The 22,378-nt window shown below is 42.7% G+C and overlaps 1 protein-coding gene across 1 annotated transcript in view; it reads left to right on the plus strand.

The window, feature by feature from the left end:
• Nucleotides 1–22,378, plus strand: part of CFAP54 (cilia and flagella associated protein 54) — a 405,582-nt gene that overhangs the window by 64,923 nt on the left and 318,281 nt on the right. Inside the window, exons 16-18 of the mRNA XM_040408225.1 lie at nt 15,346–15,410; nt 16,424–16,552; nt 17,599–17,752. Coding sequence (XP_040264159.1) covers nt 15,346–15,410; nt 16,424–16,552; nt 17,599–17,752 — 348 coding nt within the window. The remainder of the gene's footprint in view (nt 1–15,345; nt 15,411–16,423; nt 16,553–17,598; nt 17,753–22,378) is intronic.

The following is a 22,378-nucleotide window of genomic DNA, read 5'->3' on the forward strand; positions in this document are numbered from 1 at the left end:
CATCCGGCAGCACCGAATCCAGTTAATTCCAGCAGGCCGTTCTGATAGATGTGACTCTAGCCTTATGTTTCATTCTTCTCCAGTTTTCTGCAGTGAATACAGCCCAAATTGCTTAACATAAAACTCCATTCAAACTGCATTTCAAAGCCCTCGACACTGAGAGGTGTGCTACAGTATGTACTTTTGGAGTAGATCTATTGTTTTTATTTTTTTAATTGTTTTTAATAAATGTACGTTAAATTATACATTTTTAAAACTCCGCCATAGAAATGAATGGCAGAATTCTGCAATTAATACAACCCAAACTGCTTAACGTACAGACTCCGTTCAAACTGTGTTTTGAAGCTCTTTGCACTGAGGGGGTGTGCTATGTTTTTTTTTAAATCTATCAGATTTCCAGTATTTTATTCTTCACCAGTATTCTGCGATTAATACAGCCTTTAGCGCTTAACGTACAGACTCTGTTAAACTATGTTTCAAAGCTCTCAGCGCTGATGTATTTTTGGAGTCGATTGGATTTGTCCTTCTTAATGAATTTATGTTTAAAAATAAAAAGCATGCTGCGGTATTATCTCCGTCCAAATTTCCGGATCAGCTGCCGGAATGCTGGATCCGGCATTAATTTACATTGAAATGTATTCGTGCCGGATCCGGCATTAAAAATACCACAATGCCGGATGCGTATGCGCAGACCGGTAAAAATGTGAAAAAAATATATAACGGATCTGTTTCTCCGGATGACATCCGGAGAGACGGATCTGTTCTTGCAATGAATTTATAAGACGGATCCGCATCCGGATCCGTCTACAAATGCTGTCCGTTTGCATGTGACAGAACTGCTTGACGGATCACTCTGCCGCAAGTGTGAAAGTAGCCTAACCGTTGTGCCGCCATCTGCGCCTGAAATACGCCTAATTTAGGTGTATTTCAGTATAATAAATGATCCCCTATGTATTTCCTTCAGGAAATGCTAATGTAGTTAATATTCTTATATGTATATACCAAAGAAATACATTTTGCACTGTTCCCCTGATTTTAATAGTAAGGGATTACCTGTGCCTTGCCGGACTTGTGAGAAAAGATGGCAGCTCGCATGTGTTCGCGGGCGAACAATGCGAACTGGCCATCACTGACGCTGGTTACACATGTGCACCACCACTGCATTCACAAAGGAAACTCAGGGATTCCCATTAATATGATCGATGGGGTCCCAGCAATTGAACACTGTGACCCAATATCTGTTACCTATCCTGTGAATAGGTCATAAATGTTTCAACAATGGTTGTAGGTTGATTCAATCCCTTGTTTCCCTGAGTTTTGATAGCTTATTATCCGTCCCTCTATTATAAGTGTTATTATTTTGAGTGTATTTAAAGAGGACCTGTCACCACGAAATGCAGTGCAATCTACACTGATTGATACACACATATATATATATATATATATATATATATCCATATCACTCCCATCCACACTGTTCACATCACTTACAGTTTGAAAACAGAAAATAGTATGTGTTCATTGAATAAGATGAAGATGAGGTTTATCAATCTGTCAATCATATTGTAACATGAAATAGGATTAAAGAAACAACAAGATAGCAATAGTTTTCACTATGTGGTCTATTGAAGTTGTTTTATACAATAATATATATAAGACGCAAATGCGTTTGCTACATTTAGATTGTATCAATATGCAAGAAATTTGCAATGACTCTAATGAGGATGGATGTACTCCATCCTCATCTATCTCCCTCCCTTTTGTCTAACCTGGGATGCTGATATGATCTGCGCAAAATCATTAATACCAGGATAAGATATTATTTACCGTAGATTGATTTTATCATGATATTATCATGTTGTATGTTTTAATTTAGAGAGATTTAGATTTTATTAGGGTATACACAAATACATATGGATTCATGCTAGAATAATTTTAATGAATCTAAATATCAAGAACGCATCATGTGAATAGCTGTTTAGAAATAAACAGATGAGGATTACGATATCCAGTTTGCGATGCTATGAATCCATTCCAAGTGTTACTATCCACCAAGGTGATACGTATCACTCGCAATTAATGTCTGCCTATAAAAGGAGCCAAAGAATGGTATATTGTCCACCACTGATGAAGGAGCAAGTTTAGCTCCGAAACGCGTTTGGAAATTGGGAGACAGTATAGCGAGATGTACCGCATCTATAATTGCTAAATATACTGATCAGTGAAACCAGGAGCTCTCCACTACTCCAATCGGCACACCGACACCTAAGCGCAAGTACCAACCGATGAACTCAGCACCACATGGGACGCCACGTGAGATGCTGATACAGAGAGGTCCGCAGAAACGCTGTAACACATCCAAGTGCCTGATTCATGAGAGGCCGATACAGCGAGGCCTGCAGAGACCGCTGTAACACATCCAAGTGCCTGATACATGAGAGGCCGATACAGCGAGGCCTGCAGGGACCGCTATAACACATCCAAGTGCCTGATACATACCAGTGCCGGCTACATGGACTCTGAAACATCAAAAGGGTAACGTTACTATTAATGCCCATAGCTGTTACATTGTCCGATTTTATCTAGATAAGTAATGTGGATATAAGCGCAGTCAAGACTTAATGTCAAAAAAGGACATCCAAGTCTTTTTGAGCTACCGTTTTATTTCAAAGTCAGAACTAATGGAGGAAACATCACTTTAGTAGACATCACGCAGACACGATCTATAGGAAACATATGGAACTAGACACTCGCGCAACTTGGTGTCTTATCACATCTTCATTTGTTGAGTGACTTTTACCCCCTCTAATGGGCTTCTGATGTGTACAGTAATCAATACCCTGAAAATAAAGGCTCATCTGAACGGGGCTGTATATTATCCAAATGTTTAACTATGCGCCTGTAGACGCTTGTTGCATCTATCCAAATTGCCTGTTTTTGTGCCTTTAACATAACCTTCCACCCAAAATTGACATACCATATGCCATATACACTCACCTAAAGAATTATTAGGAACACCTGTTCTATTTCTCATTAATGCAATTATCTAGTCAACCAATCACATGGCAGTTGCTTCAATGCATTTAGGGGTGTGCTCCTGGTCAAGACAATCTCCTGAACTCCAAACTGAATGTCAGAATCGGAAAGAAAGGTGATTTAAGCAATTTTGAGCGTGGCATGGTTGTTGGTGCCAGACGGGCCGGTCTGAGTATTTCACAATCTGCTCAGTTACTGGGATTTTCACGCACAACCATTTCTAGGGTTTACAAAGAATGGTGTGAAAAGGGAAAAACATCCAGTATGCGGCAGTCCTGTGGGCAAAAATGCCTTGTGGATGCTAGAGGTCAGAGGAGAATGGGCCGACTGATTCAAGCTGATAGAAGAGCAACGTTGACTGAAATAACCACTTGTTACAACCGAAGTATGCAGCAAAGCATTTGTGAAGCCACAACACGCACAACCTTGAGGCGGATGGGCTACAACAGCAGAAGACCCCACCGGGTACCACTCATCTCCACTACAAATAGGAAAAAGAGGCTACAATTTGCACAAGCTCACCAAAATTGGACTGTTATTATTATTATTATTATTTATTATTAAAGCGCCATTCATTCCATAGCGCTGTACATATGATAAGCGGTGCACATACATAATACAGACAATTGCACTAATCATAAACAAGACAAGTTACAAACAGGTTCAGAAGGAGAGAGGGCCTTGCCCGTGAGGGCTTACAATCTACATGGTATGGGAGAAGGACACAGTAGGTGCGAGTTAAGTTGGTCATGGCAGTATAGAGGCCATGTTGAAGACTGGAAAAATGTTGCCTGGTCTGATGAGTCTCGATTTCTGTTGAGACATTCAAATGGTAGAGTCCGAATTTGGCGTAAACAGAATGAGAACATGTATCCATCCTCTGATGGCTACTTCCAGCAGGATAATGCACCATGTCACAAAGCTCAAATCATTTCGAATTGGTTTCTTGAACATGACAATGAGTTCACTGTACTAAAATGGCCCCCACAGTCACCAGATCTCAACCCAATAGAGCATCTTTGGGATGTGGTGGAACGGGAGCTTCGTGCCCTGGATGTGCATCCCTCAAATCTCCATCAACTGCAAGATGCTAACCTATCAATATGGGCCAACATTTCTAAAGAATGCTATCAGCACCTTGTGGAATCAATGCCATGTAGAATTAAGGCAGTTCGGAAGGCAAAAGGGGGTCCAACACCGTATTAGTATGGTGTTCCTAATAATTCTTTAGGTGAGTGTATATTGTGAGTGTCTATAAAGTATTGGTACCGATTGAATATATCACGACCGGCGTGCCGATCACATACGTGACGCAAAGGGAGGGAAAAGGGAAGGCCCTGTCCAAGGGAGAGGGAAAGGTGGTGACCCCTAACTCACCTTGAAGCTGGCACCTGACTGCCCTGATGTCCCTAGACGGGTTTCTCACCCATACGCCGATCGCGTGCCTAAACCCTGGCTTTCCCTAAGATGAGCCCTAGGTAGTGAATAGGGCGGTGGGAACACTAGTCCGCACCACTAACACTAAAGGGAAACGCCAAGGATCGGACAGACAATACAGACAAAACATATAATCCCAGGTGGGCGACAACAGCGGACAACAAAAACCCAACAGGGATCCGGAGGGTAACGCTCTGGAACAACAACCAGGAATCACAGCTACACAGCTCCAGTGGGTCAGTATAGAAGTCCAGGCAGGAAGCTCTATATCTGGCAACCAGAGAAGTGGGAGATGGGAATATAAGGAGGTTGGGAGTGCCGGACAAGAAACAGCTGAGGAGAAGAAGCTACGGATCCCTGAGTGAGACAAAAAGGATTGCAAGGCAAACACAGAAAGCTATCATTAAGAAGAAGTGTGATCTTTAGACATAGAGTGCGCAGCCACCCACTGCGACTTCCTGACCCCGGGTATAACGGAGTCAGACCTGGCTCTTGACACCCTCGTGACAGAATATATACCAACAGGTTGACTATTAATTAGTATATAGTCACTCACTATGTGGCATAATCACATTATTATTGATGCCCTCCAATCTCTCTTTCTCTCCAAATGGCTGATTGATATATAGTTTTATGGGAAAGATTAAGTAAAACTTGTAATTTATTCATTTCAATCTCTGCTTATTCTGGGCTTTGAAGACAAGGAGGAGGTCCTATCAGTGATTGACAGCCTTCCCTCTATGACTGTGTATACAGAGAATGCTGTCAATCACTGATAAGACCACCTCCATGACTTCAAAGCCCAGAATAAGTGGGAATTTAAATAATTACCGTAAATTACAGGTTTTACTGTATCTTTTCCCATAAAACTATATATCAATCTGCTCAGCTCCTCCTGTTCTATACCTTGGTGTCTGTAACTTAACTAGCATTATCATAGTGACATGTTCTCTTTAAAGGGGTTCTCTTGGAATGATTTAAAATGGCCACAAGCAACTTGTCCTAGAATGTGAGTAGGACTGGTAGCCACCACTCGGCTGGTGAGGGTGCGCGGCCTTGCTACACAATACACTGCTTTACAATAGATGGTAATAATGTGATGCTGACTATGATATGCCATCATGGCTGAGCAGCCTGACAGGAAAACTCAACAATGTGTGGTATATGCAAGTACCAGAGCATAGTGTGTAGAGAAGCCTTGTCCGCTCACCCACCTAGGCAGCTCTGCAAGTGGAGACAATCAGTCCTGCTCACGTTCTAGGAGGGGTTGTTGGCAGACATTTTAAATCATTCAGTATGTGAGGATAGAAGCTGGTTATATACAGTAGTTGTGCAGTACAGACAGGGTTATTGTAGGTTAGATGGTTGGGCAGGAGAAATATTGGAAATCACGATATGAGGAGGTCAGAGAAGAAGGTCTTGTGAGAACTGGAGATTATGAGTAGGGAGGTATTGACGCTGAGATGTGTGGAAGGGATAAGTTGTGGTCCCGATTTTGATAACTTGTTGAGCAGAGATCTTTGTGGTAAGCTGTAGTGGTGAACATGTTGTTCAAAAGTAGTATGTTGGAAATTTTAGGAATAAAGTGATTTTCATTATTATACTTGGAAAAAGCAACACTGCAAAGAAACAAATGGGAAGATTTATCAAAGATCTGCATTTTAGGTGCACCTTCCGGTAGTCCATGTGACAGAATGAAATCTACAGGTCTTCTTCATTAGCTCCGTAACACTGCTGCAAATAAAGATAAAAGTGTTGGGCCCACTAGTCCAATATTTGTCTCAAGTGGCATTTAAAAGGTCCCAAACATGGTGTTTGCAACTTTATTTTTATGCCACAAAAGTTGTGTGGGAGGAATGATAAATTCCCCCCAATGTTTTCGATGGTTAAATGATTTAGATTAGGCTTAAGCTGGACATTTCAGATAGCTGTCAGCTGTACACTTGTTCGGCCAACAGCTTTCTCTTCCGATCCCCATGCATATTCATGTATGGCCCGTGTTCTGAATGGAGGGAGGGGACACATCTGGCAGCAGCTTATCTCCTGGTAACAAAAGGGTTGGGTATGTTGAAATCCAACTTCCCGAGCCTTCTCTAACCTGCCATCTGCCATTGGGGGCCTCCCATACACATTAGATGGCCATCCAGTGCTGCCAAAATCAGGAAGGTTGGCCACCATTAATCTAATGTGTATTGCCAGCTTTATTTGCACTTTTTGTAGGACCATGCAAATCTGTTAAAGCTTTGTCTTTATATTGTCGGAAATCAACAAAGCCAAATATCTCTTAGAAAGAATGAAAATGTGTCTTTGTTTAACCTAACCTTCTCAGCATTGACAACACATTAATTGCGTTCTTACATAACTGCTAGTTACCTGATGGGTAAGAATTTTCTATCAAGTAGTCAGGTGAAGTCAGCTGAACCGTATGCGCTTATGGTTTCCAAGAAACATAGGTTGACAAATGGAGCAAAATGAGTGCACTGTGGCAAGTGAAAGGAAGGATGGATTTAATTAACAGATACAGCACATTCCTAGCAGTGAAGAGGAATGTATTTGTGAGCTCGGCTAAACACACTGCTGAAAGGAATCTGAACTAGGACCCTTCTGACCATGGTGGAAATTAGTTTTCTGCCGTAAGGATATTCTGCTGACAACAGGGCAATTAACCCACAGAGACACTGTGAACTTCGAGTCTGGAGAATCCCATTCTGAAGACCTTGTAAAATAAACCATTTAGCAATCTAGCCACCAACTGAAATGTAAAAGTGACCCATGGAAAAAGTCACAGTACTACAATTCTATAATCTGCATATTAACCTTCTGATCAAAGGACAGGTATGTATTATTTGACCCTGGGCAAATCTGTTTGGAGTTGTATTCATATCTCATAATGCAGAGAAATAACAAGGCCTATAATGTAGTTTTTTTGTGTGTGTGCTCAATCATTAGTCAGGATAAATAGAAATCAATTCATGGCTAAACAACAAAAAAACACAAATAAATTCACATTTTTCCATTGAAACACAACCTCTAAGTGTAAGGGTTCATTCACACTTGTGAATTACAGATCCATATTTATGGTGCCAATACAGTCAAATGGTGTCATTTATGCACGTTTCCTTTTTATTTTTCTTCATACGCATATTTTTTTAACGTGCATGAAGTTTTCTTTTTCAGTATGCTGCTTGTTCTACTGGATCCTTGTTAATATTGCCCTTAGCCTATAGAAGTCAATAAATTGAAGTTACAAGCGTGTGTTTGCATAGATCAAATGTGCATATTAAGTCAATTTTTTATCATCTGAATTTCAGAAACATTACAAAAATAGCAGTAGGTAATCCTTTCACAAAAAGCAGAAGAAATATGGATGAAAAATGGATTAAAAACTATTTATTCAATATAGTGATTGAACATCCATATTTGATCTGTATTTTATACGTAAGAAAAAAACCTTAAATAGGATATTTTATTTTCTCATTAAGATCCATAGAACCACCAGTGAAACCTGTGGATTGAGATGAAACTTTAAGGCCTCTTTCACACGGGCGAGTTTTCCGCGCGGGTGCAATGCGTGAGGTGAACGCATTGCACCCGCACTGAATCCGGACCCATTTATTTCTATGGGGCTGTGCACATGAGCGTTGGTTTTCATGCATAACTTGTGCGTTGCGTAAAAATCGCAGCATGCTCTATATTGTGTGTTTTTCATGCAACGCAGGCCCAATAGAAGTGAATGGGACTGCGTGAAAATCGCAAGCATCCGCAAGCAAGTGCGGATGTGGTGAGATTTTCACGCATGGTTGCTAGGAGATGATCGGGGTGGGGACCCGATCATTATTATTTTCCCTTATAACATGGTTATAAGGGAAAATAATAGCATTCTGAATACAGAACGCTAAGTAAATTAGGGATGGAGGGGTTAAAAAAAAAAAAAAAAAAAAAAAAATTAAACTCACCTTTATCCACTTGTTTGCGCTGCTCAGCTCGTCTTCTTTCTTCTTCTTTGATGACCTGGGAGGAAAGGGACCTTTGGTGACGTCACTGCGCTCATCACATGATCCATCACCATGGTGATGGACCATGTGATGAGCGCAGTGACGTCACCAAAGGTCCTTTTCCTCCCAGGTCATCAAAGAAGAAGTAAGAAAAGAAGTCGGGCAGCGCGAACAAGTGGATAAGGTGAGTTTAATTATTTATTTATTTTTTTTAACCCCTCCATCCCTATTTTTTACTAAGCATTCTGTATTAAGAATGCTATTATTTTCCCTTTTAACCATGTTATAAGGGAAAATAATAAAATCTACACAACACCTAACCCAAACCTGAACTTCTGCGAAGAAGTCTGGGTACCAAACATGCCGATTTTTCTCACTCGCGTGCAAAACGCACTAAAACGCTTTGCACTCCCGTGGAAAAATCGTGCATTTTCCCGCGACGCACCTGCATCTTATCCGGCCCTCACACGCGACGCCCGTGTGAAAGAGGCCTAAGAGTCCAATGAATGTCCACTGAATGAGTGTATGCAGGCATTACTGCCTAATCAGGGAGCCTTCTTGATCTCCTCGTTTATCAGAAAGCTACAGTATACTGTGCAGGAGCCATTTTTCAGTGCTTGCACTGTACATAAGTGTATTCTTCTTTCCTTAAAGGGGTTTTCTGGGATTTTATTATTGATGATCTATCCTTAGGATAGGTCATCAGTTTCCGATCGGTGGGGGTCCAATACCCTGCACCCCCGCTGATCAGCTGTTTGAAGAGAAGACTGCATGCCGTGCCAGAGCTGCCTTTCCTTCATTGTTTACCTGTTCGCTGTTGGCACGGGGAAAGGAAGCCCATTTGCTCCAGCCCATCTAATATTGATCACCTATCCTGAGGATAGGTCATCAAGATTAAAATCCCGGAAAACCCCTGTAACTTCCTCTGTATCGACACAAGGGATGTCAAAAAGATCACCGGGAGATGTATCCACTCCCCACTTCCATCAACTATGCCAGAGAGTTGGTAATCTTGAGTACTTGACAGTTTGGATTCAGCACTTTATTGCCCCTTTGCATCTTGAGCTTGCTTTGTTGATTGATTATCTATTGAGATCTCAGATGCAGAGAACCGTTTTGGACATGGGACTCGGTATGATAACAGCGTTTATTCTTTAGGACGCTCTGTACTTCGTTGCATGTATGGTGTAGGCAACTGGGATCATTTATCTATGCCAGGGTCCACAACAATTGTGTCTGGATGAGACATTGTTTCCTCTTTTGTGGTGATACTATTTATCCTATATTAGGAATTTTCATAGGCTATGTCACTCCTCTTATTGTAGGGTCTTCCATGGTCTGTTAGAGCACAGTCTGCAGTGCAGAGCAGCTCTTATCAGAGAGATGACCCTGTTTGTTCTCTAGAATCTAGAGAGTTTGTACCAGGGCCAAGTTAGGGATACTACGTATTTTGCTTTTTTGTTTGTAGTCCCGTCTATATGCTTTATTGTCTGGATTGACAGTTATCCTTCCCATGTACCTACAATATCTGGTGTGACCTATAAGGTAAAAGAATAGTAAATGTCCATGACAGCCAGATCCATGGTCTTGGATTTGGTTTCCATATGTGTGTTTTATAGTGTATTTTTATATTGAATCTTTTAACTATGATTATTAAATGCTAAGTTTCATGGTTTGACAAATTCAGTGATGGTGATGAAACCTGCTGTTGAACATCTTCTCACAGACTACAATGTAGAAAATTAAGATAATTATTTTTATAATTAGACAGAATGCTGTACTGCTTGACTTATTAAAGGGTACCTATCAGGAGATGCTGCCCGATCCACAGGCAGTGTGAAATCCCAACAGGCTCCTTGGTTACAAACAACTATGTTTTACAAAGAAATGCTGCATTTCAGAGAAAATTTATTTTAAAAACAAGCAGAGAATAGGTAAAATAGTCACTCGGACAACTACCCACTGGCATCTTCCCATCCAGCTTGGCTAGATTGGCAGACCTGTCCCTATTTGTGCAATGGGAGAGACTATCTAGCAGAGTTTGGTGGGGAGAAGCCATCAGGAAGCTGCCTTCATGACTCCTCCCCCAATTCTTGACTGATTTTTAAAAATCTACTTTCTTTAAAACACCAGAGCATTTTAAAGTAAAACATAGCTGCAGGGAACCTGTCAGTATTTATTGATGCCCATGGTTCAGGCAGCATGAATCCTTTGACATATTCCTTCTATAGAATAGAGATGTTTTGAACAGATCAGATACAAAAATTACATGTAAATAGTTAAGATCATATTCCTATCAATGGGACTGTTCTTGTACTTAGAAAAAAGAAAACATACCGGCCAATGTGAAGTAACCAATGAAAAACCATGGAGACATTGCGCTACATAGACCTTTTGTGTTATAATCTCATTTGCCACAGAATACTCAAGGGCATAGATCGTAATTTCCCATAAACATTCATACTCAGTTGAGTTCAGTGTGCATGTCTACGTGGAAGTTGGTGAAAGTTGGCAAAGTGTCTAATGTGTAGACTCCTTTGAAGAGAGTCTGCAAGCATTTTTTTCGCCACGCTAAACTACTGACAGCACTAGGTAGGGGCTGGGGAGAGCAGTACATGCAAAAATTGATCAGAGCCCTGATGCAATTCAGGCTTTGAATACACTCCGAGGTAATGAGCAGGCAATGGGCCCCTATGCAAAGGAAGGGGGGAGTATACTTATTTAAAATGTAGCTTTTAATAAATTATACGATAAGCAGAGTAAAAAGGACTCACTAAACGAATAAAACATACATATATAGATAGGACCAATTGGTACCAGGCTGGTACAAATGAAAAATTCTGCTCCGTCCGTGAGGACGCGAACAGTCTTACCAGACCCTTTGTAGATAGTGGGTACGGTTCCTTGATAACAGGAGGCAGGAAACCCTGGGAATATGCCGGGCGGAGAATGGATGCTTCAGCTGTGCAGTCAGATAGATCAGACAGTGTAGTCAGGTAGATCAGACAATAGGAGGAGTCCTATATATCCCTATCAAGGTGAAAGGGGCTATTATGCTGCTACCTGTCTATACAGAGCACTCGCCTTGAAAAAGGCGACCCCGTCCGGTAGCCTGTCCCTATGGTGGACCTGTACCCTGGAACTACAGAGGATATTTTCAGTGATGAGTAGATGGTGATACTTCCAGTGGTCACCCGACGTGGCACGTTTCTGTCCGTGACTTCTTCAGGGGGAACGACTGCAGGAGGTAACAGTATAGCCGTAGGTATTTAACCTTAGGCTAGTTTAACACTGAGAAAAAAGAACAGGCTGTAACGGCCTGTGGTCTGCTAAACCCTGGTTGGGCTGCAGTTGCTGCTTGATCCAGGGTGGAAAGCAGAGTGGCACAGGAGGGGTAGTCCTGTGCAGGACGGTCTGGGGAATCTAATAATCCCTTTCAAACATGTGCAACCCCTATGGTTGGGGGTGACAGTATAGACCAGCCGCAGTTGTATGTCTCAGTAGTGAGTTTTAAATATCCGCGCCTCAATTCCGTCGCCCCGCCCCCCCCCCAATGACGTCATCGACGCAGGACGCCACCCGGGAGCGCCGCCGTACGTCCAGTCACGTGACCCAAGCATCAGGGAAACCCGAGGAGAGTCACAGTGAGCAGGGCAGAGGGCGGACGCAGCCAGTGACGTCACACGCCGGCAACACCACACAGGTAAGGCGGGATTGCGGCAGGAGGTGGGCGGAGACCAATAATCACACAGCCAGTGTCTGGATGGTCTGGTGACAGCGTCGGACGCAAAGTATATGCGTCACCTAGGTTACCAAGTAAATAGTAATAGAGCCTGGATGCGGCTAATGGCATTTAGTGCAGGGTGGACGGGCACAGGGCGGGATACAGATGATGCTAGAGATATAACTAGCTGGGCCACATGAATTCGATATATATAAATAAATATGGGTGCACTTTTGTAGTGGACAGGGGTGCCATGAAGTGGTGTATCAGGGATCCCTGTAACAATACACCATACAGTGCAACCTCAGTATTATGTGGATGACAGTCAAACCATAGTGGCTGCATCAATTCAAGGAGGGGGATGGGCCAAAACCGGCGCATGTACCCCTAAGGAATTGAGTCAGGGGCAGCACATGTATGTAGTCGGACGCAGATCATATACATGTGATGATGCAGGAGGGGCGAGGGGAGGCTCTGCACTGTATGCCCATGCACCGCAATGCGCGTCAGAGATTGCGCAGCAGTCAGTGCCTGCCCAGGTGCAGCTCAAGACGTATTCCATTCCACACTTCATCAACTGCAAATCTAGAGGTGTGATATATCGCATCTTATGTGAGTGTGGTCTGGAATACGTCCGACTGCGTCCGACTACATACATCTGCGTCCGACTACATACATGTGCTGCCCCTGACTCAATTCCTTAGGGGTACATGCGCCGGTTTTGGCCCATCCCCCTCCTTGAATTGATGCAGCCACTATGGTTTGACTGTCATCCACATAATACTGAGGTTGCACTGTATGGTGTATTGTTACAGGGATCCCTGATACACCACTTCATGGCACCCCTGTCCACTACAAAAGTGCACCCATATTTATTTATATATATCGAATTCATGTGGCCCAGCTAGTTATATCTCTAGCATCATCTGTATCCCGCCCTGTGCCCGTCCACCCTGCACTAAATGCCATTAGCCGCATCCAGGCTCTATTACTATTTACTTGGTAACCTAGGTGACGCATATACTTTGCGTCCGACGCTGTCACCAGACCATCCAGACACTGGCTGTGTGATTATTGGTCTCCGCCCACCTCCTGCCACAATCCCGCCTTACCTGTGTGGTGTTGCTGGCGTGTGACGTCACTGGCTGCGTCCGCCCTCTGCCCTGCTCACTGTGACTCTCCTCGGGTTTCCCTGATGCTTGGGTCACGTGACTGGACGTACGGCGGCGCTCCCGGGTGGCGTCCTGCGTCGATGACGTCATTGGGGGGGGGGCGGGGCGACGGAATTGAGGCGCGGATATTTAAAACTCACTACTGAGACATACAACTGCGGCTGGTCTATACTGTCACCCCCAACCATAGGGGTTGCACATGTTTGAAAGGGATTATTAGATTCCCCAGACCGTCCTGCACAGGACTACCCCTCCTGTGCCACTCTGCTTTCCACCCTGGATCAAGCAGCAACTGCAGCCCAACCAGGGTTTAGCAGACCACAGGCCGTTACAGCCTGTTCTTTTTTCTCAGTGTTAAACTAGCCTAAGGTTAAATACCTACGGCTATACTGTTACCTCCTGCAGTCGTTCCCCCTGAAGAAGTCACGGACAGAAACGTGCCACGTCGGGTGACCACTGGAAGTATCACCATCTACTCATCACTGAAAATATCCACTGTAGTTCCAGGGTACAGGTCCACCATAGGGACAGGCTACCGGACGGGGTCGCCTTTTTCAAGGCGAGTGCTCTGTATAGACAGGTAGCAGCATAATAGCCCCTTTCACCTTGATAGGGATATATAGGACTCCTCCTATTGTCTGATCTACCTGACTACACTGTCTGATCTACCTGACTGCACAGCTGAAGCATCCGTCCTCCGCCCGGCATATTCCCAGGGTTTCCTGCCTCCTGTTATCAAGGAACCGTACCCACTATCTACAAAGGTAAGACTGTTCGCGTCCTCACGTGACGGAGCAGAATTTTTCATTTGTACCAGCCTGGTACCAATTGGTCCTATCTATGTATGTATGTTTTATTCGTTTAGTGAGTCCTTTTTACTCTGCTTATCGTATAATTTATTGAGAGCAGTACATGCATACCTTGTGAGAGCTTTTCTCATCGTGAGTAGTGAGAATATGAAGTTTTATTCTGCCAAATGCTGCTCTCTCTCAAATGCCCAGGAGGTTGAGATTCACTTTGAATTGTTCTCTGCATTGAGCTGCTTCACAGCCCTTCCCTCTGTAGAGGTCTTCTGGTTGGACTCTACAGCCACCACTCAAAGCAGAGGGGAGAGGCTGTGAAGCAGCTCAATGCAAAGGGCACTATACAGTGAAGCCCTGCCCTGGGCACAAAATCTAGCAGAACAGAACGTTATATTCACACTACTCCTGATGAGAAAAGTATATTTGTGCTGCTCTCCCCATCTACTACCTAATGCTTTAAGCGGTTCAACATGCATGACATTCATAAACATAAAGTGACGGTCAGTTAACAGCAGCACATTTAGTACTTTGGATGAGTGGTTAACTGAAAACAGCTCTCCATAGCTCTTTCTTAGAAGGTTCGCGAAATGCGCGTCGGGGCTGGCGCCATCCCTTAGGGCAGCACACATGGGTAACTGATTCTGTGTTTATATGTTTGATTGTTTGGCACTATGCACTTGCACTTTATTATTATCTAATGTGGATGTCATGTTGAATCGCTGCCCTTGTGTGTTTTTCCTCTTGTGGATGCCGCCTTTCCCTGCACCCATTCTTTATGTATGGATTGTCCTCTATGTATGTTATCAATAAATGTATTTATAATTTATGCAGTCTGGTAATTTTTAATAGGTAGTTCGTAGATAATAATAGTAGCTAGAATAATTGTATTGTGCTTGGAGGTTTTCATTTTGTATTCTTTTGTGTTTTTGAGGATGATATTTTAAAATGTTTTGTGTATACAGATAGTATAGTTGGCATTTCTTACCTTTGCAAAGTGGGATGTATGAATAAAAGAGTGTTGTAATATCATCATTTTTATCCTGAGGAATTATTCTACTGTAATCATTTTAATTAGTTAGTAAAGCTTGCTTTAGCCATACGTCTATCGTATTTTGCTTAAGTGGTTCCCTCAATTGTCTGCAGCTTATAAGGAGAAGTAACACGTTTCCTCTTTTCAGAAAGATCACAAGAAACAATAAATACAGACGTGCGCTATGGGAGCAATAAACCTTTAAGTATGAAGGTGAGCAGATAAGTGATGTGTTTCCATAGAAGACATAACCTAATGAAGATGCAAAATAAACCATTTTTGTGCCATACTAGGTTCATATAATTTTTTTGCTATCTAGTTGAGGTATAAGCTTTTAACTGCATACTCCAAAACAAATGTATCCTGCTACACCAGGATTCAACTTGGTTGTATGTCTATAGCTGGATCCTGCTGCTGTTGACTAGTGACTCATGGAAGATTTGCATTGGCTTCATATTCACCTTTCACGTTCAGAACTAATGCATGTAGGATGTGTGGAGAGCAGAATATGGGAAATTTTTCTGCCCAGTCTTTATTGCTAAGGAAATTTTAATTTTCATCTGGTTTACAACAGTAATGTCTTATTATTGTGTTAATTTAAAGGCTGTGGGCACCTTTGCAGCATTTTCTAATAATTGAATTCTACTCATTTTGAGCTAAAATCATTTTTTCAATTGTGTTTTGAATAAACATTTTCAACAGTTTTTTCCTTTATGGCTTTCACTTTCAGTGCATCTGCAGACTGTTGATTTCCGCATCGCATAGAATCCGACAGATAGGTGCTCAGTAGCTCTTATCTGTACTTTCCTAATAGCTCATAAACACTTGCTTAAGCTGAATTATGATCAAGGTGATAAGAATTTAGCTGTAATGATTGCTGCAGATGGACTGAAAGTGAAAGCTGTAGAGGAAAAACTGTTGAAAATGTAAATGAATCCAACTAAAAAACAAGTGTTTCATCCCCAAAAAAAGTAAAATGCAATGATACATTCCCCCCCCCCCCAGTTTACAGTACTGCAAACCTTTCCACGCACTTTATTTCTGTTTTATTGTGAGTGCTTTATGTAGTTGGGACAGATAGCCCTATTAATCTTATTGAATTGGGAGCAGAAAGCTGGGGGCCTAGTTAATTTAATTTATGACATGGTTCACAGAAATTCTTTTTTAAAATTCTAGATAGAGATTGTCTTTCATTCTTATGTGGAATATTATTTTTTTTATTGTAGAAAGCCCCTCTGATGCAGCTGATTTTTGCATATGACACCTTAGACAAAGCAAATAAAGGCTTAGCCGTGTCTCGATCAGAAGGCAGTGGACATCATGAATTATCAGTTGTTGACCACTACATCAGAATGGTAAGAACACGTATGATAACCTTGTAGAGAAGTATAATAATGGGTTTTAGATTAAAGTGTAACTGTTGTTTCAGTTTATTTTTAATATGGTGTAGGGATGGGGGATATTAAACATTTTTGTAATATACTTTATTAGGGAAAGGTGTTTATTTTATTTTTGCTAGTAATCAGGGTGTAAGAGTAGCGTTGCTAAGGAGAGTCTGTTTTCAGTTCTACTGCGCGTGAAAGATGACTATCGAACACATAGAGGTTTCCAGCCTGCCTCTTGTCCTTACCCCAGCCCCTGCCTCCCTATAGCTTTACATCATGTTTTTTAGTAGAAATAAACAGCTTTCCCTAATAAATTATAATACAAAAATGCTTAACTCCATTGTCAAAACACTATATTAAAAATAAACCAAAATGAGTTACTACTTTAAAGTAGTATATGTAATTATTGTAAGATGTAGAGACCCAAGATTTAGCTAAATCAGGTTCTACTTCAGTTTAGCAGAAAGCTTTATATTATTCACACTCCTTGGACCTGAATTATCATGCCTGCACTCCAAAATTCGGGATTCAAAAAGTCGCAAAATGGGGCTTTTGCAACGTTGTGGGCTCGCTTATGGAAAAATTTAGCGACTTTTTGCATTTTTACACCACTCACTCCAGTTTTGAAATATAGGTGGGAAAATAGGCGTGGTTAGATATGTTAATGAGTTTCACTCCAAAAAAAAGTTGTAAAAAAGTCACAATCTCACTCGAGTGGGAGGGTGGAGTAGGAAAACTGGAGTAGCTTTTCTAAAAGTGTTAGGTTTAAGGACAAGACAAATTTATCAAGTAACGTAAGACATTTGATATGTGGCAAAAAGATTAAACAAAGATAAAACACAGACTTCAAATATTCCCCTCATAATAAATTCCTCCCTTGTTTACTGAATACTTAATGATTTATAAATTCTTCGTTAAATCCTGAAGTAATATTTGTTAGGATTATAAACTAATTAAAACACAGCAATGCAAATGAATACTAATCCATCCTCTATATGTTTGTTTTTTCCTGTTAGCTGGATGCAAAGATTCAACATGTAGAAAACACACTTAACGTGCAAAACAGTTCTTCCGAGTCACTTGTAAATAATGTGACGATGATGGATTTGCAGCTTGAGTTAATTGTAGCCCAGCATCGGGTGTCAATCAAAATCCTCCGTCAAGTAAAAGGTAGGAGATCTGCTTGTGCCATATCTGACTAAAAAGTGGAAGTGCTATGAAAGCACATCTCACCATGTAATAAAGCCCATTAGCAAGATAATGGAGACTATACATTTGTAAAGAAGAAAATCATATCAACTTCGGACATCGTCTTCAGCAAAAGCTGACTAAGGCTACTTTCACACCTGCGTTCAGTGCGGATCTGTCTTGAATCTGCACAGACAGATCCGCACCGATAATGCAAACGCTTGTATCCATTCAGATCGGATCAGTTTGCATTATTCTTTCAAAAATAACGTTTTCAATTGCACCATATTGTGTCAGTGAAAACAGATCCGTCCCCATTGACTTACATTGTAAGTCGGGACAGATCCGTTTAGCTCTGCATCGTCAGGCGGACATCATAATGCCTCAGGCAGCGTTTTGGTCTTCACCTCCAGAGCGGAATGGAGGCTGAACGGAGCCAAACTGATACATTCTGAGCGGATCCTTATCCATTCAGAATGCATTAGGGCAAAACTGATCCATTTTGGGCCGCTTGTGAGAGCCCTGAATGGATCTTACAGGCGGACCCAGAAACGCCAGTGTGAAAGTAGCCTAAAGCTGCTAAATTTTGTTACATAAATTGTTTACTATTTGTGTTGTGTCAGTGAATTTATTTTACAGAGTTATTGCGGGTAATTGTCTTATGTATAGTGAAACCATTGTGGCTATGCATTGCTTTTGGATTACTGGGTCACTCTCTGACATCAGGTGTAAAACTTTTTACAGAACACTGATTTCCTGGAGCAATGGGAGGAATATATTATGAGTTTTGCTCAGAATTTGTGACTTTTATTGATTTTACCCCACACTCACTAAATTATAAAAAAAAATGGGGGCTATGGTTTCATGCAGCCCCAGAGATTTACTGCAATTAACATGTGACAGGCAAAAGATGAGACATATTTATTAGGAGGCCTGCCTGTAATGAAATTTATTGCATCTTACTCTAGCACAGTTTGGACCTAAACTGGTATATTGAACTCTAGTCTTAGTAAATTCCCACTGCAGTCTCTTAAAAATATTAAAGGGGGTTGTTTGACCGCCAAAGCAGTTTTACTTAAGGCCCTGAAAAAGCTTAGCATAAAATAAAAAAGCCACTTATTAAATATTTCTGCTGCTTCTGGTAGCCTGTGAACCTGAAGTGTGACCCATCCATCATCATGTGCAGTGCATTTACTGGCCCTGTCTGGGGGCCCATGACTGCTAAAGCCAATGAATGGCTGCAGTGGTGCACGTGATGATGGGCAGAATGTCACACTTCATCACTGACTTTTTTCTTTATGCTAGGCGTGTTTGGGACCATAAGTACAATTGCTTTGGGGGGTTGGACAAGCTGTTTAACCCCTTAATGCAAAAAAAACCAAAAACTTAATTGTACATCATTTATATGTAAGGGGTGTATGAAGTAGGCTCACAAGCTGTGCTTGCTCCATACATGTTGGGTGCTGGCTGTGTAATACTGGCTGCAATGATCAGGTTTGGAGATGATTCCGATATTGGTCATTTAACCCTTCAAAAATATAAAAAAAACTATTAGAAATTTAAATCACCCCTTTCCCATTTTTGCATATAAAAATAAAAAAATAAACGTAATTGGTATCGCCAAGTCCGAAAATGTCAGAACTATTAAACTATAAAAATATTTATCATGTGTGGTGAACGGTTAAAAAAAATAAAAATGGACTGTCATTTGTGCCTACTGTGACACAGTGAGAGTTTTGGTCTGGGAAAACAGGTATTTTCCTCCCAGCCTGTGATGCTGGGCTGATTTACAGCCAGGTGAGGTCAAATACCGGACCGGATTTTAAGTGCCGGTCCGGGTTTTGGCAGCACCTGGCTGTCCTTAAATAGGCAGCTGGGCTCAGAAGCCATGTCTGTGTGCTGGGATCTGAGGCCTGTGCTGGGCTGGAGAGCTGAGACCCCGTGTGTCAGGGAAACAGGCTGCCTAAAGCCTGTATTTGGACTTTCTGAGGCAGAACTGCCACCAAGATGACTTTTTGTTATATTATTTTTGAATTACGAACTTGTATTTTGCCTCTGTACTGCGCCCGCTTATCCTAACTACCAGAACAAATCCCCACACTACCCATGGGTTAAACTTGTTTGAATGGGTAAAGGATCTTCAGCTTTTTGGGAGAAAGTTAAAATGGAATAAATGTTTTGCTTCCAATGACTGCTGTCAATGCGAGGAATTGGGGATTGATCCAGGGGATCTACAGGATGTAAGGTCTCTAGCGGAGCTGCCCGAGGAGGGTGGAAGAGATAGAGGCCAGGGGCCATTTACTATGCTTAGGCCGGTCTCTTCTAAAAGGGCCCCATTAGTGACAACACCCCCATTGTCATGTTTTTGAAAGTGGTACTGACCAGTTAACTAAAATTAAGGGACAGAGGGGTGGTGTTAGAAACTTAACCCCCGTGGAATTTGAAGCGCTTATAGCTTTGGAAAATGACCCCTCTATTATTATCAAGCCCTCCGACAAAGGGGGTAATATTGTAATCATGGATGAAAAAGATTATGTTAACCGCCTCCGGACCGCCTAACGCAGGATTGCTGTCCGGAGGCGGCAGCCCTGCGCTCAGCGACGCATATACGCGTCATCTCGCGTGAGCTGAGATTTCCTGTGAACGTGCGCACACAGGCGCGCGCGTTCACAGGATCGGAAGGTAAGAGAGTGGATCTCCAGCCTGCCAGCGGCGATCGTTCGCTGGCAGGCTGGAGATGCGATTTTTTTAACCCCTAACAGGTATATTAGACGCTGTTTTGATAACAGCGTCTAATATACCTGCTACCTGGTCCTCTGGTGGTCCCTTTTGTTTGGATCGACCACCAGAGGACACAGGTAGCTCCGTAAAGTAGCACCAAACACCACTACACTACACTACACCCCCCCCTGTCATTGATCACCCCCTTGTAAGGCTCCATTCGGACGTCCGTATGATTTTTACGGATCCACTGATACATGGATCGGATCCGCAAAACACATACGGACATCTGAATGGAGCCTTACAGGGGGGTGATCAATGACAGGGGGGTGATCACCCCATATAGACTCCCTGATCACCCCCCTGTCATTGATCACCCCCCTGTCATTGATCACCCCCCTGTAAGGCTCCATTCAGACGTCCGTATGATTTTTACGGATCCACGGATACATGGATCGGATCCGCAAAACACATACGGACGTCTGAATGTAGCCTTACAGGGGGGTGATCAATGACAGGGGGGTGATCACCTCATATACACTCCCTGATCACCCCCCTGTCATTGATCACCGCCCTGTCATTGATCACCCCCCTGTAAGGCTCCATTCAGACGTCCGTATGATTTTTACGGATCCACTGATACATGGATCGGATCCGCAAAACACATACGGACGTCTGAATGGAGCCTTACAAGGGGGTGATCAATGACAGGGGATGATCAACCCATATAGACTCCCTGATCACCTCCCTGTCATTGATCACCCCCCTGTCATTGATCACCCCCCTGTAAGGCTGCATTCAAATGTCCGTATGTTTTTTACGGATCCACGGATACATGGATAGGATCCGCAAAACACATAGACGTCTGAATGGAGCCTTACAGGGGGGTGATCACCCCATATAGACTCCCTGATCACCCCCCTGTCATTGATCACCCCCCTGTAAGGCTGCATTCAGATGTCTGTATGTTTTTTTACGGATCCACGGATACATGGATCGGATCCGCAAAACACATACGGACATCTGAATGGAGCCTTATAGGGGGGTGATCAATGACAGGGGGGGTGATCACCTCATATACACTCCCTGATCACCCCCTGTCATTGATCACCCCCCTGTCATTGATCACCCCCCTGTAAGGCTCCATTCAGACGTCCGTATGATTTTTACGGATCCACTGATACATGGATCGGATCCGCAAAACACATACGGACGTCTGAATGGAGCCTTACAGGGGGGTGATCAATGACAGGGGGTGATCACCCCATATAGACTCCCTGATCACCTCCCTGTCATTGATCACCCCCCTGTCATTGATCACCCCCCTGTAAGGCTGCATTCAGATGTCCGTATGATTTTTATGGATCCACTAATAGATGGATCGGATCCGCAAAACGCATACGGACGTCTGAATGGAGCCTTACAGGGGGGTGATCAATGACGGGGGTGATCACCCCATATAGACTCCCTGATCACCCCCCTGTCATTGATCACCCCCCTGTAAGGCTGCATTCAGATGTCCGTATGTTTTTTACGGATCCACGGATACATGGATCGGATCCGCAAAACACATAGACGTCTGAATGGAGCCTTACAGGGGGATGATCACCCCATATAGACTCCCTGATCACCCCCTGTCATTGATCACCCCCCTGTAAGGCTGCATTCAGATGTCCGTATGTTTTTTTACGGATCCACGGATACATGGATCGGATCCGCAAAACACATACGGACATCTGAATGGAGCCTTATAGGGGGGTGATCAATGACAGGGGGGTGATCACCCCATATAGACTTCCTGATCACCCCCCTGTCATTGATCACCCCCCTGTCATTGATCACCCCCGTGTAAGGCTCCATTCAGACATTTTTTGAATTTTATTTTTT

The sequence above is a fragment of the Bufo bufo genome, chromosome 1, assembly GCF_905171765.1.
Source record: "Bufo bufo chromosome 1, aBufBuf1.1, whole genome shotgun sequence".
Lineage (NCBI taxonomy): Eukaryota > Metazoa > Chordata > Amphibia > Anura > Bufonidae > Bufo > Bufo bufo.